This window comes from Mustela putorius, unplaced genomic scaffold (assembly GCF_011764305.1).
Source record: "Mustela putorius furo isolate JIRA1106 unplaced genomic scaffold, ASM1176430v1.1 tig00003859_pilon_pilon_pilon, whole genome shotgun sequence".
NCBI lineage: Eukaryota > Metazoa > Chordata > Mammalia > Carnivora > Mustelidae > Mustela > Mustela putorius.
Genome location: NW_025422011.1, coordinates 28651402 through 28677839, shown reverse-complemented (window position 1 = coordinate 28677839; position 26438 = coordinate 28651402). Strand labels below are relative to the sequence as shown.

At 43.8% G+C, this 26438-nt stretch overlaps 1 protein-coding gene across 1 annotated transcript in view; it reads left to right on the top strand.

Annotated features, from left to right (window-relative positions):
- Positions 1-26438, top strand: part of SPON1 (spondin 1) — a 257074-nt gene that overhangs the window by 142691 nt on the left and 87945 nt on the right. The window contains exon 6 of the mRNA XM_004752023.3: positions 3616-3764. Coding sequence (XP_004752080.1) covers positions 3616-3764 — 149 coding nt within the window. The remainder of the gene's footprint in view (positions 1-3615; positions 3765-26438) is intronic.

Here is a 26438-nt window from a genome sequence, read left to right as displayed (position 1 = left end):
AGGCGGATTGGGTTCGAACCCCAGTTTGACCCTTGCTAGCTCTGTAAGCTTTGGCAGCTTTGTCAACATGTCTGGGTCTCAGTTTTCTTAGCTAAAAAGATGAAATGAGGGTGTAGTGAGGGTTAGTCCAGGAAAGCATTACACCTGACACCTAATTGGTATTTAGTCCTCTTATCTATGTTATCACTGGAATTCCTGCTTCTCCTGTCCTGCTGGGCTTCCCGTGGGAGTTTCCTTCCACTGGGAAAGTTTCCTTGCTCGTCCATCATAGTTGGATTCCTTTTGTGGCTTCCCATTATGCTTTCCGTCCATAATAATATGGAGAACTTTGCATTGTACATTTCTTTAAAGTTTTCATAGCCATGCACCTGAAGTCATCGCCCTACCTAATGTTGCAGATTGTTTTCCATGGGTTCCTGCCTTGTCCCCCCCCAGGTAGGATAGAGTCTGGTCCCTCCCCCTAGCCTAGTGCCAGTCAGATATCTATTATGTGGTTGATGTCATTCAGTGGGTTGAAATTTGAATTAATGTGGCAATTTGCAAGACCAGTGTAGGAAATCAACAACTGAATTGATCAGAAAGGTGGACAATGACGTATTCTTTAAGTGTAAGAAACCACAAAGACGGAACCTACTCTTGAGGCACCTGCTTCTCTGTATTCGTGCCTTTGGACTTGGACTTTTTGGATTCGGGGGTTTTGGAGTGAGCTGTTCCATCCCCGCTACTCTGTGTTCTTGTTTCTGTAATATCCCTGGCCGTGCTGGATTGTAAGTAATCCGCGGAACCATCTGTTTCCCCGCCCCCAGACTGTGGGGATAAGCCCCTGTCCAATTCCTGTCAGTGTCCGGGACCTGCCACTGTGCTTGGCACACAGTAAATGGAAGCTGAGGGAATAAATCAGAAAGACCCAGCTGGGTCCATCCCCTCAGCTTCCTAGGATTGTGCCCGTTCCTAGTCTCTTGTCTTATCCCACCGTATGTAGATTTCTTGTCTTCTGTACTGAGTAAAAGGCAGGTTTCATGTTTTACTTGTTTTTGTAGCCTCCCTAACAACGAGGAAAGGAGGAAACTGTAATTACTGAGTGTCTATTATGTGCCAGTAGTGATTTCACATATATTATCTCAGCTTTTAGAAATTGAATTTAATTCTTATAATAGGTTGGTAAGATAGGCATTATCAGCCTTGAATTACAGAGGAGGGAGCTGAGACTCAGGGGAGCAAAATAATTGGAATTTGACCAAGTTGACCTAGCTAGAAAGTGGCAGCTCTGGCGTGTGAAGCCCTGTCTGCCGGCTGTAAGGCCAATGCCATTCTTTGTTGGTTGGTAGTGTTTGTTTTTAACAGCACGCAGGTGAGCGGAGTATGTTAGCCCAGTAGGTGTCAGGAACTCTGCTGAGCTGAGACTTGAATTTAATCACATTGAATCACATCTGTGCAAGCCTGCTCCCAAATGTTTCGAGCACATATACTGCCTACCTTTCCCTTTGATTGTTTGGATGAAAATTTTTTGAAAACATGCACTGAGCACTCCCAGTGCATCAGACACAGTGTTGGGTGCTGGGAACACGGCGCTGAAGACAGGCATCCTCAGGGACAGTCTGGTGGGGAGACAGACCTGCAGCAGGGACCATACACATTATCTGTGCTGTGGGGAAACAGGAGGCAAGTCAGTCTGGTGGGGACCGTAGAGACTTCTGAATAGATCATGAAGGAGGGATGAGAGTTGGCCAAGCCTAGCAGTAAGAGAACCACAGGGAACAGCATGTGCTAAGCCCGGGAGGTACAGAATGGCAGGTAGGATGGGTCTGGGAAAAGGGGGCATTTCAGCGGAACAAGGCAGAGGGAGCAAGAGATGCTAAACCTGGTCTCCCTGTGTTCACAGCATGAACCGAAGGTCATGAGTGGCTCCCAGCCCTTGCCCCTACACCAGCAGTGCTCCTGGGTTAGACAACAGCTAGGACAGCCTACTCACTCAGGAGTGAGCTGCGGGAAGAGCTGGCCGCACATCCGTCTGTCTTCTCTAGAGAACTGATGGATGAACCCAGGGTTTGCATTTCCCTGATGTGTGGGAAATAATGAGCAAGCGATTGGGCCGGCTGACCTAGTGATGTCATCTGCCTGCCAGTGGGGGGGTGGGGAAGGGTATGGCTGCCCTCAGCAGGTTGGGAGTGGGGGTTGGTGCCCAAGTTCTCGATGTGCCCCTGCAGCAGAGGGCTCTGGAGTAGCAGGGAGCCGATGTAAATGAGGATCAGGTCCCGTTCAGAAGGGCCTTCTTCTGTGATGGGTGGAGCAGAGAGTTCGGTCACTGCGGGCCACCAGGTGGTAAGCTTATGTGTCCCTTGTGTCCACCCAGTTCCAGTTTTCCTCTGTACTGTGCCTGAAAACATTCTTTAAGTCACGCCTTTATTAGCCAACCAAGAATGGCTGAAAGCTGAACTGGTGTTATGATGAATTGTATGTTACTTAGCCAGTAATTAATACATATATATGTGTGTGTGTATACATACTATGTATGTATATTATGTGTATATATCATATGTGTGTGTACGTACGTATTCTATGTATGTGTATATGTGCATGTGTGTGTGCGTGTATCAATACTTATCACATGCAGAAGCAAACTCAGTGCAGTGCTGATTCTGACTCTCTGTTCCCCTCCTTCCCCCCCCTGGCACTTTGAAACCCTCTCCATTAGTTTTGTCTTGGTCCTGTCCAGATCTTGTTCTGTTCTCCCCTGCGGCACCCTCTGGTTCCCTCCTACACCCCTGACGGGCCTCCTCCCTGGTGATCCTTAGCAGACCACCGTGGACCAGTCCCTTCCACATATCCAGACTGCTGCCCCCGTCCTCTCACACGGCCAGCTCACCTGCCCCTCATCCCGGAAGGCACTGAAAAGCCAGCCTGAAGTCAACCGGGCTCATTTCTGAGAATGGCCCAGGCCTACTCACCACCCACTCCCTCTACCCTTGGCTCTGTGCTCTCCCACCACAGCCCTACACTCCCGTCTTGCTCCCTTTAATGCGTTCTTCATACTGCTGCCTTTATGGCTTATCTAAAATTCAAATACAATCATGCCATTCTCTTGCTTGGACCCTTCAGTGGTTTCAGACCCTTTCAAATGACATCCGAACTCCGGAAGCATTTAGAGCAGCACCATCCGTGACCAGGCTCCTTCCTACCTCCCTGGCATGGCTTACTACCTCTCCCCTGACAGCAGGTGACACAGCAATGCTAGATTGCTTATGGCTCCCCAAACACACAGTGTTATTTAATGCTTTTGAGTCTGCCAGAAATAGCCTCTCCTCTCCATCCTGTCTTACAAATCTGATCAGCCTTTCAAAGTCTTTCTCTGAAACCCTCCCAGACAGAAGTCATCGTTCTGGGCTGCCTCCATGTCTCACTCAGGCATCTGCTGTCCTGTCTGCAGATTCCCAATACCTTCTTGCTTCCACAGATGGTCTCACTCCTCCCTGAGTAGCAGAGGACCTAGCAAAAGTGGGTGCTTAGCCAGCGCGGTTGGAATGATGGTTGAATTGTACTTTCTTCCCAGCATTTAAGGGGCTCGTGTTTTCGCCACAGCCACACTGATCCCTGCCCCCTGATTGGCTTTCCCAGGTCGGGCCAATCACTGGTCTGCAATCATTGGTGGATCCCACTCCAAGAACTACGTGCTGTGGGAGTATGGAGGCTACGCCAGTGAAGGTGTCAAACAGGTTGCAGAACTGGGCTCACCCGTGAAAATGGAAGAAGAAATTCGGCAACAGGTAAGAAAAAGAATCACAGAATGACCCAAAACCAGGCACGGAGTCAAAGCATCGGTTAGATCTCTGGGGGTTAGAAGTTTATAGTACGGTGTGCGGTGTTCGGGGAGATCGGCGCCCTAGGAAGCAAAATTTGTTTGCTGAGTTTGGGGCGGAAGCGGGTGGAAATTAAGTCGAGTTGAGGACAGAGACACACAGGCCCCTCTTGTGGTCTCAGATTTTCCCTGACCGGATTTGTGTCTTCCCCAATTTGTGCTAACAGCCGCTGCTGGGGCCGCGTGGGTGACTTGCGACATCTCTGGTCTCCGGAGAGTCGAGTGGCTGGCTCTCAGTTTTCTTGCTATGATCCTTGCCGGGGTCAGGGGAGTGACACCCAAGTTGTCTAAACCAAAATCGCCATTCAAAATCACCATGAAAACAAACTGTTTATCAGCACGCGCGTTCTGTAACTGTGCCTTGAGGTGTTGGACAAATTCATCGGTCCTTAGTCACAATAGTTACAGATGGCACAGGAGCATCGTCCGTGCACCACCTGACATGGGCCCAGGAAGTGTGCCATCATGTAGGTTCCCAGGCATCCCAGTGGAGAGATGAGGGAGGAATTGCCCATTGTTCGTTCTGATTTGTGTGACTGACCTTGCTATTTCGTCCCCCCATGGAAAGCACTAGAAAGAGGCGGGGAGGGATCTGGAAAGAAGAGCTGCAGTTTTTCTGTGGCCATTCACGGCCGTACTGCGGAGAGGTGATGGGCCAGCTTCAGCCGTGGCCGCCCACGGTAATCCTTCAGGTCTGAGAGAGCTCTGTGGGCAGCCAGGGCACACTGCCTGCACGCTTGCTCAAGAGGGATTCAGCAAGGCGCAAACCATGCTTGGGCTGTGGTCATTTCACAGCACAGGTCACTACCAGGCTGTTCCACATCCGAGACTGCAGGAGGCCCTGGAGACACGGGCCCAGGTGTCACAATGTGTACGTGCCCACAAGCCTGAGCGGCACAGGAGGGCAAGCGCAGCTGAGGGCCCCCCAGTGCTTCCCTTTGAAGTCGGCTATGGGGACTCCAGGCTGCCCACAGGCCTTAAACTGAAGGCAACAGAGGTCACCCTGACTCCTTCTATAATCCCCTGAGGAATCCTTTGGACCCGAGTCCAGAAATGCCCCAGAATTAGCTTATGTTTCTTCTTAATATGATTTAAAACCTTTTCCACATTCTTGGGGAAAAACGTTTAACCAGATGTCTTAAGATTGCACGCTATTCATCACAAGGGCATCCAACCAACTAGTTAGTGTTTCTCTGACTCTGGTGGAGAGTACCTTGTGACTGGAGTCACTCATTCAGGCATCAGCACAGAACAGACATCTGTGAAGCCATGGAGGGCTTGAGCTTGGTGCTGGTCTGTCCAGCCTGTCATGAGGGAGGGTCCTTTGAACATGGACCATGAGGGTCCATGTTCCTGGGTCTTGAGCATAGGATGGTGGTACACTGGCTTATCGAGTCCCATTGTGTGGTATGGTAAAGAAAAAAAAATTGTTACAAATAATAGTTGAAATACTAAAGTTTGCAAATAAATTACATCAAGGTCAAGGGTATCTTGGTAATAATGCCAGTCTCCTTTGTTGTCTTTCTTGAGAGACTTCTGGGAAAAAGAATCATGTATGAGTCATGAGAAACTGGGACCAGTTGTGCCAAAAAAAACCTATTTATCATGTGTCATAGCAGCACAAAGGTTGGAAGCTGATGGATAGGACCCCCAGCCTTAGATTGTCCCCCTCTGGGAAATATTCTTTGCTTGGCGTGTTCCTAACCATGGAATTAGCTTCTGTGCCACACAGTCTGCCTCTCCCAGCTGAGTAGTATTCCTGATATTAAATCATAATTATAAACCTAATGATGAGGACTGCACAAGGGATTTAAAATTCCACGGAGCATATCTTAGGGTGTGTCGCTGCCTTTCAGGTCCCCTGGAGCTAGGTGTCTACTTTTAGCTCTCACGTCTGGTCTGAGAAGACAATAGTATTATCCCCATTTTACAGATAAGGCAAGTGAGGCACAGTCAATAGCTAGAGAATACTAGAACTTGAACCCAAATCTGCCTCGCTCTTGTACACGGCCCCACCTACATAAATTGCAGGGCTTCATGCAAAGTGGGGTCACTTGTTCAAGATTTAAGAATCTAAGGTGGTGATACTGTGAATTTCACAGCATGGAACCCTGGGAGGCTGCTGGGCACAGCCCTTGAAGCCAGCCCTGCCCATCCACTTCCCTGCCCCCCACAGCTGCCCCACAGAAACTCCTCTCAGCAGCTTCTGAGATAATCCCTATTTCCAGAGCTCCACCAGCAGTGCATCCAGCCCCCCAGCCCCTTGGAAAGTCAGCCAGATAGAGTGATTTCCAGATCCCTTCACTTCCAGACATTTCAGAGTCCTCAATATTGTTCCCTGCAAACACAGAATTTATTATATTTTTCTGTAAGTCAGGTAAGAAACAACATAAAAAGCAGCAAGAATATGAATCCTCCTAGAATATAAAAGTGTCCTCTGAATAACGGGGAACTTGTTTGAACACATCTACAAACTAACACAGTGTTCTCAGCCTTTAATGCCTTATATCCTACCAATCTCTCTATCAAAGAACCTGAGTCCAACAGGATGAAAAAAAAAACAAAACCGCCCTCTTTTCCCAAGAAAGACATTTATATGCTTACTCGCATTCTCTTATTATAGACCTATCGCTCACTGGCAAGTTTCAAGGGCATTAAAAATCACAGTAGATATTGTTGGAGGTAAATCCTATGCTAATGGCTTTCAAACACAAATGAGCAAAAATAATAATCCCATTAGTAGGGGAAAATTGTAATAATATTATGGAGTATAAATTTTACTGTTACTATAACTACAAAACAACCAAGAAAATTAATAAAAAATCACAGTAACGTTATTGCCAAAACACTGGTGGTCAGAGAGGGTCAGGGAAGGACGCAAGGCCCAGGTCTTTGCAGAGAGATGGTGTCTTGGTGGGGAGCAGGGAGTGTGGATTAGAACTACGGAGCTTCGAGCAGACTGATAAGTCGCAAACTGGCAACCCAAGGCAGGTGAGGCAGTAGGGAATGGCGGTTGTATGTGTAGGTAGCCCCAGGCACTAACAGTGAGCAGGTGTGTACTCACTGTTATGAAGATGTTGTACTGAGTCCATTGCATGTTATCAAGCACACACTTCTGGCGTGTGTACTAGGTGTCTAGTTCTCTGCCAGACATGGCCCCAAGATGGCACCCTGTTCACCACATTAGTCATGCTGGAAACGTACGCATCATCCTGGATTCTGTCCCTTGCCCCACCTCTCGCCTTCTGTCCTAAATTCATCCAGTTCACTTCCCCATCCCCACGGCCCCATCTAAGCCATCCTCATCTCCTGCACTAGTTTCCTGATCTCCCTGCCTCCAGTCCTCTTCCTCTTCTCCACACTGCTCCAGGGCCATTTCAATAAAACATAAATCAGATTAGGCCATTCCCTCTGACTAAGATGTCCTCACAGACCCTAGGACCAAGTTCAAATTCCTTATCGTAGCTAGAAACCCCAGCATGATCCAGCCTTGTCTTGCCTCTCCCGTCTTATTTCTTGCTGCAGCTGTAAGCTTTGCCCATCCAGAACCATGTTCAGTCTCCCCAAAGAGCCATGCCACTCTTGCATCTGGGTCTTCCCCCAGCCTGGAACATCTTCCAGCTCCTCTTCCCCTGGTGAACTCCTAAGTATCCTTCCAGGCTCAGCTTAAATGTTGTTTCTTCCTGGAAGCCTTCTCTGATTCTGTACAAAACGGGTGCCCTTGCAGGGAGCTCACACAGCACCCAGTACCTCCTCTTCATCGCCACCATTGCATTTACTCTAAGTCCTTGTCAGATGTGTCTCCTTCACTAAACTGCAAAGCTCCAATCTGTGTTTCCAGCATCCTCTCCTTTGAGCTGGGCAGTGCTAGCTGCTTCATGAATGTTTCTTGACTGAATTTATTTATCCACTCAACTTTATTGAACACCAGCTAAATGGCAGGCATTACAAATACAGCAGTGAGCAGATGATTCCCTGCCTGCATGGAGTCTGTGTTCTAGCAGGGAGACAAGAATGAAATTAGTTAAATAATTAAAAATTAGAGTAAGTAAGAAGAAACTGACAAGAAGGGACAGAGAAAGCAGTGTTAGGGAGAGACCTTGGAATTAGGGTGCCCAGGAAATATCTCCCTGAGAAGTCTCCCTGAGACCATCATGCTGAGTCCCCAAAGATGAAAACATAAGGAAAAGGTCATTCTGAAGGGTGATGACATGTACAAAGGCCCCGCGGTGGAAAAGAGCTTATGCTGTAAGAACCCAGAGAAGACCGGTGTGAGAGGAGAGGGAAGGAAAGCAAGTGTGGCCCAGCATGAGACGAGTTGAATGAGGGCCTTTTATCTCCACGCTGAAGAAATTCGCAGGTGGGGAGAAGGAGGCAGGTCCATGAACCTATTCCCATATAAGGTGCTCGGACTTCAGGGGAATCTGTGCGTCATCTGGGGGCGTGCAGGCATTGGACTGTGGCAGTCCTTGATGTGCCGTTTTCTGAACCACCCCGGGCTTTCATGGCCCCTGTCCCTCATGGCCAGAGAGACACATGTTAGTTTCCATATCACGTGGGGAAGCTGAGTCCAGAGCCCCTTCCCTGGGCATCCTTAGCTCCCTGTGCAGACCCTCTCCTAGACTGGAATGTCCCCATTCTTTCCTTTTCTGTCTCCCAGGTAGAAAGTGTGTCCCTTGAAGGCAAGAACTTGTTGGTTTTCCTCACTGCTGGAGTCTCCTTTTCAAACCCACCTCTGATTCTGTTCATGCCCACTCTGTCGCTTTGTTATGGTTTCTTTTATATCTTCAATATTAAACATGTCTAATTATCTCATTCAGATTACTCTATTATCGCAGGGTCTTAGGGACCAGTCTTCCTTTAAATTGTTTCCTCCTTTGCTTTTGGGTTGTTCCCTCTCGTCCAGCAGATGCCTTTCTTTTTTTCCAGTGGGCATCCGCTGTGCTCAAATTGTGATGTTTTCTTGGTTGGGGGGGGACAGCATATTTTCATTTGTCAACTCCCATTTTTATGTCCTTTCTCAACTTGGAGATTCCCCCCTGAACCCCCAGTGTAAATATGGACTCTGCTCTTACGCACCAGAAAGCCCGAGGCTTCTGATCCCTGAAGGAGAATTTTTACTCAGGGGCCTAGATAGAGCACAAGCTTCCGGGTGGTCTTCCTAAAGGTAACTGGTAAATGTTGCCCCATCCCCAGTTTGCAAATAGGACAGCCCTTCAAAATGTCTAGCGTGATGCCACCAGCGTCTTCCCACATCTCCTCTTCCGCCAGCTCAAGTCTTCCCCTTCTCCCCTCATGTGGGTGTGAAACCTTGGCCCCTGCCCCTGGGGCCCACATCCTAGTCCACGGCCCCCACAGGCCACTGGGTGCCAGCCTGCTTGCTGCTCTGGGTTTGAATTTTCTCCCCCAGTGCTGGCATCCAGGAGATTTTTCCAAATGTGTCTAAGTTTTCAGTTATGTATTTTTAAAAATTTGCCCATTACATTTTGTCTAACATGTTTGTGTCTGAAGTAGGAGGGAGAAAGCTAGGCTTTTGCATCGGCTCAATGTCTTGTGTTTCTGGATGTCCACCTAATATCTTCAGCACCTAACACGGTATCTCTCGTGTACTAGGTGCTCAACACCTATCTGGACTGATTCATGAAAAAGCGAGCCATGAATGTTTTTTGCATAAAACCATGAGGGTTGAATGACCACTTGCTCATGGAAAATGCCCGAGAGAAAAAAACACTCTGGCTTTTATGTAACATATCAGTCTGAGCATGTAAGTTATATTTAACTTATATAATATGTAAGTCAAGACTCGAGACTTCCCCAACCATAAGAGGTCAGATAATGGTGCACCCTAAAATAGGCATTGATCATTTCATTTCGGGAGGCCTCGCTTTGGCAGATTACTTAAGCTAGTTGGCAGGACTGTCACACCACCTGTGGCATAAGAATCAATGAACAAGCGGGTGTTCTTTTTCTTTTAAGTTAAAATAGTGTATAGGGCTCCAGGAACTCACAGGAAGGGTTTGAGAATTTTCTTTTCTCATTTCCTTTAAAACAAAGAACTATGGCTATTGAACATTTGTTTCTCCTGATTTTTGAGTTTCTAAAATTTGATTGCTTTCCTCTAATTAAAACCCTCACCTTTTTTCTCATATTTTCCATGGATTGTGACATGCTGCCTCATTTGTGTGAGAAAGCCACCCACTCGCTCATGACCAGCTTTTGTTAGAACAATAAGGCTCCTATAATCTTCAGTACTTGTGAGAGGTAGGACTATATAGACCTAAAAGCATTGGCTCTGAATTAATATTTCCTGTTTTCAATCCTGGCTCCCTCACTTACTGTGTGACTTTGGCAAGTCACTTAACCCCTCTGTGCCTCAGTTTCCTCTTCTATGAGATGAGGGTGGTAATAGTGCCCACTCCAGAAGGTTACCATGGCGACTAAGTGTACTGATATGTGTAAAGTGCTTGGAGCAGAGCCTTCCCTGTAGAAAGTGCTCACTGAATGCTACTTATCATTGCCATGGTTTCATTCTTGGGTCTTCATTTCCTCATCAGTAAAATCAGGAGTTGTTCTCGGATGGAAGAGTCCCTGCAGGCGCTAGGAAAGCTATTGACTCTAATTGTTCAAGTTCATCATGTCATTCCTCAGCCTGAGAACACCCACAGAGTGCATCCCCCAGGCTCTGCCCCTGCCTGCCCCTCCTTTCCCTGCTGAACAATGCCGTCTCCCCATATGCCCTAACCTTCTGTCCCAAAGTTGACCCTAAACAATTTGAGGACAGTAACTAACTACACCCTCATATCAAAAAGGAGCCACAACATAACTCCATACGCATCCCAACCCTATTCTTGTCATCAGACTCTTCCCCTTCCTTGAAACAGCATTATCTGAATGTCCTTAGGATCTAGGTCAATGCCACCTCCAGAGCAAGGTCTAGCAGCAACTAAAACCAGGAGATCTTCCCGTATGCAATGGGACACAGCCGGTGGCTAGAAATGCAGACAAGGCTCTCAACCTAAGGAAGGAGATGGTCTAATAAAGCATCTTGATGATGAGTAAAGGAACCTACTCAAAACTAACTCAAGAACAAAGGAGACTTTATTGTAGGGACGAAATAGAATTTAAGAGAACACAAGTTAATATTTAGTGCAAAAAGCCTCATGAGAGCTGTAACTGGAAGGCATCAGGCTAGGACAAATTATCACTCTTCCCCCTCTCCTAACCCCACCCCTTCCCCAGAGTCACATAGTTTTTTCTATGTTCTCCTATCTGAATCTCTTCCCCCACCCTTTCTCAACAGAACCCCAGGATGCAGAGCTAAGCCGATTAGACAAGAAAATGCTAAGTCTAGATTGGTTCAGCCATTGAAATGGGACAAGGGGAGCATCACTAGACCCGAGCATGAGGATTTGGAAAAAGAGAGGAGAGAGAGAGGATATGGGCATAGAGAGCACTGTCGGGACCACAAGTTGCCCTTGCCACCTGCTCCCTTACCCTTTAACGTGGCTTCCTAAGTCTTTGATCTTAAATAAGTTACCCAACCTTCCTGGAGCCTTAGGACCTTCATTTGCAAAATGGTGATAATGAGCATATGATCTACATATGTTGGTTATGAATTAATATGTGGAAACATATACATATAGTGACTGTCAACGGGTAAGCCCATTATTACTCTTATTGTTGGGACAAAAAATTAAATTTGAAGGATTTATCATCCTCTTTTCCTCCCACCTTCTAAGATGCTTTGGTTTTATTGGGAGGAAATGCAACTGGAAGAGGTACAATGTGCTCCACAGAAGCTTCCAGAGAGTGAAGACCAGGAAAGAGAAGTGAGGGGAGAAGGAAGGCCGGGAAGCTGAGACAGTATTAGAATTTTACAGAATGTGCAGAGACATATTTGAGTAGCTGCCATTTGGAGCGGAAGTTGGGGAGAGAAGGAAAGGCCCAAAGAAGACTTTTTGTTAATTGAATTTCTAGGAAGAGCCATCAGAAGGCAATATTTAGCGGTCCACTTTGCAAAACATTGTGTGAGGTCATTTACCCTCTGCTGCCCCCTCAGGTAACAGTCAGTAAAGACCTGTGGTGCGTTTCAAGCTTCGTGGAGTCAGGTTGGGTAGATCCTTTGAGGTAGATCACCCATCTGCCCAAGGCCCCCAGCGGGGCCCCGATTTTGTTTGGTTCACATTGATATCACTACCCATACCTCCTTTGTCTTTCCCATCACATTCAAGGCTTAACTCCATGGATTGTGTCCAAGTGGACATGCGATCGAGAGGACTACGGTAATTGTAAGGGTGGGGACCCGGAAGGAACTTAAATAAAGATTCTCAGTCACAGACACTTGATATGGAAATTAGAACATCCTTTGAAAGGTGTGGCTTCAGTCATATGAAGCCTCTTGTTTGCTCTCAGTTGAGTCTTCAAACAAATCCAGATCACAGTAGGACAGGCAGCCAGAGTGACTGAGCAATGCCTGTTCTTTATTAAAACTGGCGCGGGCTGCCTTTGCTGGAAGGAAGCAGAGCCTGCCTATTAGCAGCAATTCCCAATCTCTGCAGTTTTCCCTCAGAGCATCACTGATCCCTGGAGTTTTTCCAGAAAAATCTCTCTCTGAGAGAAATGGGGGACAATCTAACTCAAAACATATAGATTATTTAACTTGCTAAAAAAAAAAAAAATCTATTTTTAGAACTGACCCAAAACATGGCAAACAGAAGCCAAATCTAAATGGGCTATAATTAGTAAGTTGCCTTAATATTTAAAGGGCAGTTTGGCAATATCTGTCAAAATTGAAAGTTTTCTTTTTTCTTCCTTGGCAAAAAAACACATAACATACTATTTACTACGCTAACAATTTTTAAGTGTTCCATTCAGTGTGTTGACTATATTCACATTGCTGAGTGTATATTTTCTTTATAACTCAACATAGGATATCTGTATCTAGGAGTTAGTCTTTAAACAATATTCTCACACAAAGGTATATGAGGAAGTACATTCATTACAACATTGCTTATAAAAATAAGTGAAAGAAGCAATCTTTTATCAATAGGGAACATACTAAAAATTCAGGCTGCTTTGTTATAGTTCAATACCAGGCAGCTATTAAAAAGAATAAGGCAGGTGTATATGTACTGATATAAAATGTTCCCTGGTATGTATTGTTGGGTAGGGAAAAGCAGAGTCCAATGATAATATGCACATAGAGCATTTTTTGTGCATAGAATATCTCTATGAACATATACCAGAAACTCATTGTCTCTAAAGCAAACAGAGAGTATATGGGCCAGAGCTGAAAGGTTTTGTACATTTTATCATATCCTCCTTTGTACTATTTAAACATAAACATGTTACATTTTTAATTGAATGTTATTTAAATAAATAAAGAATACTTTGATATGAAACTGAATATTGTAAAAAAGACCAATACTCCAAATTAACCCATAAATTTAATATCCTCCCCCCAAAAATCAAATAACTTTTTAACTTATACAGGCTGATTCTATGAAAATGAAAACTAATTAGTCAAGAATAGCCAGAAAATGTTGGAAAGATAATAATGATTAAAGGGGAGTGGAGAGAGAAGACTAGCCAAATTAAATATTTGTAAATGATATATCCAATAAAGGGTTATTATCCAATATCCAAAATATGCAAAGAACTTGTAAATCTCAGCACCTCCCTCCAAAAAAAATCTGGCTTTAAAAATGGGCAGAAGACCTGAATAAACATTTTTTCCGAAGAAGACATACAGAGGGCTGCAGACACATGAAAAGATGTTCAACATCACTCATCATCAGGGAAATGGAAATCAAAACCACAATGAGATAAAACCACCAGTCAGAGTGGCTGGAATCAAAAGTATAAGAAATAACAAATGTTGATGAGGATGTGGGAAAAAAACAACCTTCGTACAATATTGGTGGAAATGTAAATGGATATAGTCACTGTGGGAAACAATATGGAAGTTCCTCAAAAAAATCAAAAATAGAAATACCATATGATCCAGTAGTTTCTCTACCAGGTATTTACCTAAAGAAAACAAAATACTAATTCAAAAAGATGTAAGCAGCTCTAGGTTTATTGCAACATTATTGGCAACATTATTTACAATAGTCAAGATAGGGAAGCAACTCAAGTGTCCATTGATAGATGAATGGATAAAGAAGATATGATATATATTTCTCTCTCCTTCTCTACATATACATATATATATACATATATGCAGAGATACGTACACACACATACAATGGTATATTACTCTGCCATAAAAAAGGATGAGATTATCCCATTCCTGACAACATGGATAGAACTAGACGATATTATGCTAAGTGAAATAAGTCAGACAGAGAGGGACACCTGGGTGGCTCAGTTGGTTAAGCAGCTGCCTTCGGCTCAGGTCATGATCCCAGCATCCTGGGATCGAGTCCCACATTGGGCTCCTTGCTCCGCAGGGAGCCTGCTTCTCCCTCTGACTCTGCCTGCCTGCCACTCTGCCTGTGCTCGCTTTTGCTCTCTCTCTCTCTCTGACAAATAAATAAATAAAATCTTTTTTTTTTTAAAGATTTTATTTATTTACTTTGAGAGAGAGACAGTGAGAGAGAGCATGAGTGAGGAGAAGGTCAGAGAGAGAAGCAGACTCCCCGTGGAGCTGGGAGCCCGATGTGGGACTCGATCCCGGGACTCCAGGATCATGACCTGAGCCAAAGGCAGTTGTCCAACCAACTGAGCCACCCAGGCGTCCCAATAAATAAAATCTTAAAAAAAAAAAAAAAAAAAGAAGTCAGACAGAGAAAGACAATAACCATATGATTTCACTTACATGTGGACCCTAAAAAAACAAATGAATAAACAAACAAAAAGCAAACTCGGACCTATAAATTCAGAAAACAAACGGATGGTTTCCAGAGGGCAGGGAATAGGAGGAATGGACAAAATGGGTGAGGGGGGGCTGGAGGTACAGGCTTTCAGTTATGGAATGAATAAGCCACAGAAATAAACGGGCATAAGGACTATAGTCAGTGATACTGTAATAACATTGTCTGGTGACGGATGGCGGCTACATTCATGGTGAGCATAGCGTAGTGTATCAACTTGTTGAATCACTGTGTTTTACACCTGAAAGTAATGCCACACTGTGTACCACTATACTCAATTAAAAATATATAAAAGTGAAACTACATTATCAAACCACATAAAATAAAACTGTGTGAAACTAGAGCATGAATGAACAGATCAATAGAATTTGACAGGAAGTGCAGAAATAAAACCAAATTCATTTGAAAGTAAGCATATGAAAAAAGTATAGTTTCTGTCAGTTGAGGAAAGATGGATTATTTAACAATGGTACAACTGGGTGCCATGGGGAAAAATTAATTGGCTCCATAATTCAGTCCTCAAAACAGAACAAACTCCAGATACATCAAAGATGTAAGTATTAACAAATGAAAACATGGGGTACCTGACTGGCTTCAGTCAGAAGAGCATGTGACTCTTGATCTCAAGGTTGAGTTTGAGCCCCACACTGGTGCAGAGATTGCTTAAATCTTTAGGGGACACCTGGGTGGCTCAGTTGTTAAGCCTCTGCTTTAGGCTCAGGTCATGATCCTGGGGTCCTGGGATGGAGCCCTGCATGGGGCTCCCTGCTCAGCGAGGAGTCTGCATCTCCCTCTCTTTCTGCCCCTCCCCCCACTCATGCACTCTCTCTCTCAGATGAATAAATAAAATCTTTTTAAAAAATAAAACAAAGTCTTTAAACATAAATAAGTAACCAAGTAAAATAAAAATTTAAAATGAAGATATAAAAACATGAGAAGAGAACATGAGAGAATCACTGTTAGAATCCAGAAAGTCCTTTCTAAGCATATCACAAAACACAGAGGTCATTGAAAAAAAAAAAAAAAAAAAGACTGATTAAGTAAGCTGAAAGCAACTTTTTTAATTACAGAAAATACTTGAAAATCTTAAAGGACAAAAAGGGGGAAATATTTGTAACCCATACAATAAGCAGAGGACTAATTTCTTTAATACAAAAAGAGTTCTTAAGGGTTGCTTTCTGAAAGATCAATAAAGCAATAGAAAAAAAATCTCAAAACACATGGCAATTAGATGGCTTTTAGGTATTTTAAAAGATACTCAACCTCATTCACAATTATGAAATCCAAATTCATTCCCCAGAGCTGCAACTTTTGTTTTTTTTGTCTTTTGATAACCATACATTGACCATAGGGAAGCAGACACTTTCCCCGCCGGCAGCAGCAGTACCAACTGGGACAACTTTGAGGACTCAGTAGTTAATATCCGACTCAGTAGTTAATATCCAGGAATCTATATATGCAGAAAGACTCACACATAGGAAGGTGCTATTTACTGAACACTGTAACCAAAAAAATGTGAAAAAAATTTAAATATCCATTAATAGAGGACCAGCTAAATAAAAATGAGAATTTGAAATTAAACATTGCCAAGACAAATCGTTTAGTTAAAAAAGAAAGTAAGCAAAGTATTTATAGCGTGCTTCATTTGCATTGTTTTTTTAAAGACGGATGCCTACGTCTCCTGAAGGGTGTATGAGAACATGAATGGGGTTCCCCTGGGATGGGGACTGAGAGATTATGGGATAGGAATGGGAGGGGGGCTTCCCATCATATTTCCAAGGTGCCTTGTGAATACTGTACCATGTTTTCGCAGTATCTCTTTGAAAAAGTGATTATTCTTTTTTTTTTTTTAAGATTTTATTTATTTATTTGGCAGACAGAGATCACAAGTAGGCAGAGAGGCAGGCAGAGAGAGAGAGAGAGGAGGAAGCAGGCTCCCTGCTGAGCAGAGAGCCCGATGTGGGGCTCGATCCCGGACCCTGGGATCATGACCTGAGCCGAAGGCAGATGCTCAACTGACGGAGCCACCCAGATGCCCCCCAGCTTAGGAATCTTTAAAAGATACTATATAAGGAAGCATATTGTGTGGTCTTGGTAGATTGTCCTATCCTGGTAATCAACAGGCTTGTCTAGACTCGCCAATGTGGTGCCTGTGTGCCCTGAAACCCCATACTAGTTTCCCGGGGACTGGACGGGTCCGAGGTACGGATTTTTAATCCAGGTGGCCAAAAGCAGTTTACGCAGAGAAAGAGTACAAATCATAGCCAAGGAGGAAAGGTCCAAGTCCGTGCCTGGCATTAGGCCTGAGGGGAGAGGCCACCAAAGGAAGTCCATGGAAAGGCCTGGAATGTGCCCAAAGCCTCTCCTGGTGTGTTTGCAGCCACATGGCTTAGGACAGCCTTAGGGTCAGAGGGGACCAGCTAGACATTTCTCAAGGCTCCGGAAGTAATCACAACTATCCCTTTTCACCTTTGTAACCGCCAGGCGATAGGTCTATGTGCTTAAGTGTTTACTACTCTGTAGATGCAGAAGCTTGTCAGTGGAGTGTCCCACATTCAGAGGCCTGTGCCAGCCTCTCTCATAAGAGTATGTGCTAAGTCAGCATCACGCAAAGTGTGGTCTGTGGAGTGGCACCTGTCTGCAGGCCATTTGCTACTGGCCCATGATTCACTAAGTCCAGAAACTAAGAAGCATTTAGAAATAGCACTTTAACAATGCCTCATGAATCTAATAATTTAAAAAATCAGAACTTGGATTTGATATGCTTTTATTTACTTCTCTTACTATTACATTTTAATTTTACCAAAATACAGTCTGCAACAGATGACATGGTTTAAAAACAATAGCAACAAGCTGGTCTTTCACTACAGAGTTGAGAAGCATTGTTCTAGAAGCTCTCCCTGAGCCATTTCTTTACCCCCAGCACCTGAGTCAGGGTCTGGGATAGTGTAGATGCTTACACATGTTGACTGACCACAGGCCACAGGATTTTTTGAAATGAGAAAATCGAGGCCTGTAAAATAATAATGTGACTCACCCAAATGCTAATGACAGCATAGATCCATATGCCAGAACTCCTGACTTCCATTCTGGTGCTTTCTCCTCTCTCTGCTAAGAGATGGGAAGCATAGGCATCCCTGAAAAATCTCATGCTGTTGGAGGTACTCATCCAGTTTGCTGAAAAACTTAGTTTTCACCAGACTCTATCTGAGACAGTTTACAGCTAGACTTTCCAAAGAATATTTGCCATCTGGTGGTAAAAAAAAAAAAAAAAAAAAGGTGTATGCACTTTGCATAAACTTCATTCATTCATGCATGCATGCGTTCATTCATTCATCCATTTATTCATGTGTCAAGGCACCATGTTGGCAAAATCACATGTCCTCAAGAGGTTCGTGGTCTCTTGAGAAAGACTGACATGGAAATCAGTGACAACAACACAACGTGACTTGGGCGGGAGAGGTCAGTAGAGGGCAAACTGGGAGCACAGGGTAGGACCTTCCCTGCTTCAGGTAATGGTGGTGCCAGGAGCAGCCTTAAGTTCAATAGTTTGATGCTCAAAAAAATATTAGCTTAGTTCTTATCTTGTTTGTCCTGGACCATCAGGATAACAGTTTTTGTGGTCGCCTTCTCTGGGAGAGGATGAACTCATGAACAGAGTGTGTTAGGAACGCAGTCAGTCCATGCCCTTTGGCTGAATGGGGTAGCATCCCCAAGGGCTGTCTCCCCAGCCACTACCACCTCTGGTCTTCAGGTCCGCTCCAGAATGCAGTGTTCGTTTCCCACCTCTGATCAGAGTGTCTGCAAAGGCCCCTCCTGGCCGTGCAGTCCTTCGGCTGTCTCATCCTGTAGCTCTCCTGAAGCTAAGACTAGCATTCCCCCAGCAAACGAATTCATCCAGCCCACAGAACCAAGAGCCATCCACTCAGTAGTCCTGCTTGCCCGCGGTGAGGGATGCCTGGCGTACCAGGGTAAATGGCTTTACCTGAGGTTAGAGATTGGAATCATCTCAGGCATGAACTTGAATACCAGGCTGTGGAGATTAGATGGAGCTAGGGGGAACAGGGCAGCCATTGAGGTCTCCTGGGAAGGGAAGTAGCAGAACACGGCATTCATCCCTTCAGTGTAATTATTGACATCTCATGTGCAAAGCACTGAGTGAGTCCCCGTGCGAGGTTCCAAAAGCACAGAGATGAGTAAGACCTCATGTGGGAGACACATCACACCATCCCCCTGGGTTATAATGCGCTGTTTACCCCATGCAACAGTTTAAAGTCCTTGTCTCAGGGAAGGAAAGAAATTAAATTATCTGAGAAACTTCCTACTATATGGAATTAGCCATACATCAGACTTCCAATTGTTCTGTAACTATGTAAACATAGCCATTTTTCCTTAGGATAGAACCATAAGCAAACAAATGAAAGAGGGCACAGGAGTCCCAACTCATGGAGAGATGTTCTGCAACCTCCTCAGGTTCTGTCCTCGCGTAAGAACACGTCTCGTTGACACCACGTAGCCAACAAGGCTTGTAGGACCTGGCTTGGAGGGCTGAGGGAGCAAAGGGAAAAGCAAGCAGTCATAAGCTGTTGAGTGGGGTGTTCATTATGGTAGAGTTTTGTGGAAGGTTACATGGGGGCACTTAGGAGAAAGTGTCGGTCCTATCCAATTCTGTCTTGAATGAAGGACCTCACGAAACCATGAGCTGAATTCTGAAGGATGGAGAGAATTTGCCGGTAGACGAAAGGGGAGGGCACGCCAGCCCGTGTGACTTCATGAACCCCTAAGTGGTGGTAGAGCCGTAGGAGACCGAATAGGCGGGACACGTTTGTTTACTTCTTCTTTCCACAAAGGTGCCCCTACTGTGGGGCCTGCCCTCAGGGAATCGGAAGGCAGTCACAAGGGCACAGACACAGATCTTACCTTGAGAGAGCTCAAGTACTCGGAGTTCAGATAGGCAGAAAACCCAAAAAGCAGGAAGGCAAAAGGAAGGCAGGCCAACGATTCTCTCCAAGTCTTCCTAGTCAAGGAAGGGGCTGATAGTGTGCCATTTACAGCATCTATACCATACCAGGCACTGTGGTAGACTCCATACAGACTATCCAAAGGAATCTTCACAGCAAGCCTGGAAGGTGGTTATTAGTCATTTCATTTTCCAGATGAGGAAACCAAAGCCCCAGAAAGTTGGGTAACTTTTCTCACCCCAGGTCACACAGCTAATAATCACCCGAATCTGAGTTCTTTCCTGCTGGCTGGCTCCTTACCTTTGCTCATGCTGCTTCTCCTTCCCTAGAAGGGCTTTCATTCCCCAGGTGGATTGAATTCCACTCAGGCTCCCATATGCCACCCTGTCTTGGTGCCTCTCCTGGCCCATCCCAATTCATGTGGCTTCCACCTCCTCGGGTCTTTCAGAGTAGCTTGAATCCTAACCTGGCCCATTTCCTGCCTCATATTGTGGGCGTCTGTGTCTGCCTCTGAAAGAAAGAACATAACGTAGGGGTCCGTCTGAGAAGGGCTGTGCCCCAGACCCACCCGTTCCTCTCCCCAGCGGGCCTTTCCAGGCGGCTGGCTCCTAACGCATTTGTGTCTGTGGAATGAAGTGAAACCCTTCAGCCCTGGGTTCACGGACAGGAAGACTGCTTTAGCAAAGGCAGCCATTTGACCAACTTTGTCTCCATAGTTACCACCATTCTCCCAATGACACCCTAGCGCCCAGTAGGCTCCAGTTACAGTAATTCTTAATTTGTCTTCCTATTAGGAAGGAGAATTACTGCTTCATTAATCAGTGGGTACAGAAAAATCAAAAGTCTATTAACTGGTAAGCCAATGCTGTTCCAAAGGGCATTGATTCATTTATGTTATGGGCGCCCTGTTCATTGGCAACTGCAGCTCCCGAGAGCAGCTCTCTGGGGCAGTGTTGGGGGGACTGGGATATTTTTAGCCTTTAATGCATAGGCACATATTTGGATTCTTATTGGGATTTTGGGGAGGGGTGTAGGAAAGGGGAGACTATTGGCTTGTCAGTAATATGGTGGAGAGACTAAGCACATGGTAGGATTTCATAGATGCATATATTTAACCGACAAGCACTGACAGACATATACACATATATATATGTATACATATGTGTATACGTGTATATATGTATATGTGTGTATATACACATATATATACAATATATTATATTATATATATAATATAAATTAACTTGTATATGTGTATATGTATACATATATGTATATGTGTGTATATATATGTCTCCTGGAGAAAAATTAACTTATTCTTTAAAGTATAATGAATTCCCTGCAGAATATATTCAAGAATATCAATCAATCCAGACCTAGAGAGTATGCTCACCTGGCTAATGATCTGGAAATACTGCAAATACGGTTGGGTCTTCCTGGATGAGGATTTCCTCTACACCAACGCCCAAAGGGTTATCTTTTTCAAATGAACCTGCTAATTATTTAAAACTCACCCCTTTGAATGATCTACATGCAGAGTAGTGATTCCAAACTTAAGCCAATATAAGTATCAAATACACATAATGTACAAAACTAACCACAAAGAAGTGGGTCTGAGATGAATTCCAAAGCCCCCCAGATTGAGCCCAAGACAGTGTTTGTTGCAGAGTAGGTATGTGGTCTGGCTTAGGGCTTTATTTTATTATTCCAACCTCCACAGAATTTTGCATTCTTTTACAAGATGCGTTGTTGACTCACTGGAGTCTAATATATTAGCGTGGAATAGACTTTGCTTCTTCTGGGACAATGCAAGGACCTTAGGACATTTTAAGTTCCTGCTCCACCGCTGCCTTAATAATGCCCAATAATGAAATTTTATATATATTTGGTCCTATGAGACATTATTCTTATTATTTCTTACCATCCATACTTACTCTTCTTTGTTGCTTTTCCTTCCTTCCTGAATTTCCATTTACCTTCCAGGATTATTTCCTTCTCCCTGAAGACGTGTGTGGGTAGCCTTGTCTTTAGTGAGAATTTGAAGGCAAAACTTGTTTCCTGTCTGTCTGAAAATATCTTTATTCTGCCTTCATTTTTGAAGGTTATCTTTTAATAAATAGTTGGCAAATATTTAAAAGACGTGATTCCTCTGCCTTTGGCTTCCGTCATTTCGTCGTGAAATCACCTGTCAGTCTGATTGTTGTCTTTTGAAGACAGCATGTACTTTTCTCTAGCCGCTTTTAAGCTTTTGTCTTTGTCTGTGGATTTCAAAAGTTTTACTCTATGCTTAGGTGCGGTTTTGTTTGAATTTGTTTGAACCCACCTTTGGTGGGTGGTTGTAGCACTTCTCATTCCATGGCTTCCTATCTTTTGTCAGTTTAGGGGAAATTCTGGCTATTGTTTCTTCAAAGATTTGTTCTACTCCTATTTTCTCTCTCCTTCTGGAACTCCAGTGACACCTATGTTAAATTTTGTTATCAGTTCCCATATGTTTCCTATAGGTTTTTTTTTTTTTTTAATATTCATTTTTGCCCTCCATACTCTAGTCCGGATATTTCCTAACCCCCTCTTCTTCTGGTTTAAACTACTATTAAACTTGTAAGTTCTTAGTTCCAGTTCTAGAATTTCCATTTGATTCTTTTTTTTTTTTTTTACAAATTCCAATGTTGCTAAAATCTTTCACTTTGATTTCTGTCTCTTTGTACATGTTAATCATAATTTTTGTTTAAATCCAGGTTTGGTAACTATAATATCTGGATCATCCATGGGCCTCTTTCCATTGTCTTTTTCCCTTGGTCCAGTATCATGGTATGTCTAATGATTTTTTACTGAATGCCACACATTATATGTGAAAAACGATAGAGGCTTTGGATGCCAGTATCCTCCTTCACAGAAGATCTATTTCCACTTCTAGCAGGCAATTAGTGTAGGGTAGATCTATTTATTTATTTATTTATTTATTTATTTATAAAAGATTTTATTTATTTATTTGACAGAGAGAAATCACAAGTAGATGGAGAGGCAGACAGAGAGAGACAGAGGGAAGCAAGCTCCCCGCTGAGCAGAGAGCCCGATGCAGGACTCGATCCCAGCACCCTGAGATCATGACCTGAGCCGAAGGCAGCGGCTTAAACCACTGAGCCACCCAGGCGCCCCCAATTTATTTTTTTTAAACATTATTTATTTATGTATTTATTTGATAGACAGAGATCACAAGTAGTCAGAGAGGCAGGCAGAGAGAGAAGAGGAAGCAGGTTCCCCACCGGGCAGAGAGTCCGACGTGGGGCTCGCTCCCAGGACCCTGAGACCATGACCTGAGCAGAAGGCAGAGGCTTTAACCCACTGAGCCACCCAGGTGTCCCAGGTAGATCACTTTAATCAAGTCTTGGATTGGGCTGTTTTGAATCTGAATTTCAATCTTTGTGAGAGCTGTAATATGTAGGGTTCACCCTTACTCCAAGGGGTCCTAATGGAAAGCCTGGGGTGCTTACCGGTGTCTCTCTTCCCTCTGGGTTCTGACTTACAATTTTAATCTTCTTGAAACATGAGGCCAATGAAAGCTTTGTTCAGTCTCTTAGCTACTAATTTCTACTCAGATTTGCAAACCTTCTCTCCTGTGACTTACAAATCAGCAACTGCCTCAGAAGGGAAAGCAGTGCCAAATGCTGGGCTGGCTTCTCTCTCCTTCCTTTCTTTTCAGGATCTTGGCTCAGGTCATTTTCTCTCCCAGTCCTGCCAAAAGTTATGCTCAGCTTCTCAGCCTCTTAGCCTCATATGGCTGATGGAAAAGCCGGTGCCTAAAGGGGAAAAGCAGCTCAGAACATCTGACTCACTTCTGTGCATCTCCCTCTCTCCAGGATCTTGGCCTTCAAGTCCTGGCTGTGTTGAGAGCTCTCCAGTGCTTTAAAACAAGTTGTTTCGCTTTGTTTCATCCATATTTTCTAGCTTTGGGTAGGTTGTTAGTTTGATATAAGCTAGTTCACCATCGTGGGAGGTAACACTAGAAACTCTTCTCTTTTTTTCTGGTTTATTATTATTCTTTAAGATTTACTTATTTATTTGAGAGAGAGAGAGAGAGAGTGGGGGGGGGGGGAACAGAGGGAGAGAGAGAATCTCAAGCAGGCTCCTCAATGAGCGTGGACCCTGATGCAGGGCTGGATCCCAGGACCCTGAGATCATGACCTGAGCCAAAATCAAGAGTCAGCTGCTCAACTGACTGAGCCACCCAGGTGCCCCTTTCTGGTTTATTACTATTATTATTCAATGTATTCAAACTAAAAACAAAACAACCCAAAAAACAGTTCCTCCATTTTCCCCATTCTCTATACCCCATTTCTAGCAACCACCAGTCTGTTTTCTGTATCTATGAGCTTAGTGTTTTTGTTTGTTTGTTTTTAGATTATTTTGCATGTAGAAGAGATCATATGATATTTGTTTTTCTCTGACTTATTTCACTTAATGTTTACTCTCTAGATCCCTCCATGTTGTCACAAATAGGATTTTTCCTATTTTTTATGGTTGAATAATATTCAGTGGTGTGTATATATATACCCCAATTTCTTTATCCATTCATCTATGATGGACATTTAGGTTGTTTCCATATCTTAACTATTGCAAATAATGTTGCAATGAATAAGAGGGCCCATGTATCTTTTTTTTTTTTTTTTTTTTTTTTTTTGGTCAGAAAGAGAGAAAGCACACAAGCAGGCAGAGAGGCAGGCAGAGGTGGAGAGACAGGCAGGCTCCCCGCCGAGCAAGGAGCCCGACGCGGGACTCGATCCCAGGACCCCGGGATCATGACCTGAGCCGAAAGCAGCGGCTTAACCCACTGAGCCACCCAGGCATCCCCCATGTATCTTTTTGAATGAGTGTCTTTGTTTTCTTCAGGTAACTGGTGAAGCCACTCTGAGAAACAGTATGGAGGTTCCTGAAAAAATTAAACATAGAATGACAGTATGACCTAACAATTCCACCGCTGGGTATTTACCTAAAGAAAACAAAGATGCTAATTCAGAAAGATGGAATCTCTTCTTCAAGCATGTGGACTCTGTCTCTCCAGCATACGCCTGGTCTCTGACGTCATTCTCATCCTTTGTCTCCCATTCCATCCCACTTTCTGGTTTTAGTACGAATGTGCTAAGTGTGGAGAGCTCTAGGGCTTTCTGACTAGAACTGTTCAAAGCTCCCCCTTCAGGCACATTTGCTGCCCAAGTTATATTTGCTATTTGTTTTCATTCCTGATTGATAGTGGAAAGTACAGTATTACACCAGGTAGGACTTCTTTCAATGTGAGTGATTTGGCAAAATTCTGCAATGGGGAAAGGACTTATGATGTTCCAATACTTTGATCCATAGGCTTTCCTCTGCATTGAAATTTCTCTCCTGCTGGTCAAAACATTATTTTTCTGTGTCCACCTCCCACTCACATAACCCCAGGGTGAAGGAACCACCTGCCCCTGAATTTGAACTCAAATTACCTGTCTTGGAGCTTTGCTTTCTGTCTTATTGATTTCCATTGCATATGAGTGACAGACTTGCTAAATATGTCATTATAAGTGCTAAGAAAATTGGATTTTGACCTTTCCAGATATTCAGACTGTTAATAAAAAAAACTTTTTTAAACTTCTGTGGACTTAAAATAAATTATATTGTACCATAGTCAACTAGTAGGACTCTGATTCTTTTAAGATGCTATAAAATTAATGCCACGTTTTCTCAATCGTTGAGTCATTAGAAGTGAATTAGGCATTATCAAAGACTTTCTTGTTATCTTTGAAAGAGAAATATACTAAAATAACACAGATTTTTAAAAAAATATAAAATAAGCTGTGTTGGCTATATATTGAGCACCAATAATGCATACATAGGAATGTCTAGTTTGGTAGATGACTTCCAATCCAGCTCAGTTGCAAGCAGTAGTTAATTACTGTAATCTAAAAAAGAATATGCTTGGGGCGCCTGGGTGGCTCAGTGGGTTAAAGCCTCTGCCTTCAGCTCAGGTCATGATCTCAAGGCTCTGGGATCGAGTCCCACATCGGGTTCTCTGCTCAGCGGGGAGCCTGCTTCCTCCTCTCTCTGCCTTCCTCTCTGCCTACTTCTGGTATGTCTCTGTCAAAGAAATAAATAAAATCTTTTTAAAAAAATTAAAAAATAATAAAAAATAAAAAAGAATATGCTAAATCAGGGAATTATAAAAACTAAACATGAACATGTCAGATATTTTAACTTAATAAGTATACTTTCAGTCACAAATACAAATCACTCAAAAAATTCACCATTCCTGATTTCCTGTTTAGGCTTCTTGAAAGCAGACCTAGTACTTAAAGATACTTGTAAACTAATCTGAGTGTACAACCCTCAATGTTTCCTTCTCCCAGTCTTTGACAGTAATCTCGTTCTCACCTAATCATACAATATTTTTAGTAACTGAGTTGAGTCCTTCCAAAGCAGTCCCAAAAGGACAGCTTCCTTTTTCTCACACGTTTCTCATCAATTTCAAAACAAACAAAAAAAAAACCTAAATGATGTAAATTCAGTATAGGAATACCTAGCAGAAGGAGATTGGGGGACATACCCAACTTGGTAAACACGCAGGTCTGCTGTGGAAACGTAAACATGCTGCTGTCGCAAAGGATGGCACACAGCTGACGCCTTCTGCGTACTGTGTACTATGGACTCTGTCAGGATTTACCACAGAGAGAATGACAAGCATTGGTTAGTGCTGCGAGGAGGTGAAGTGGCGGTTAG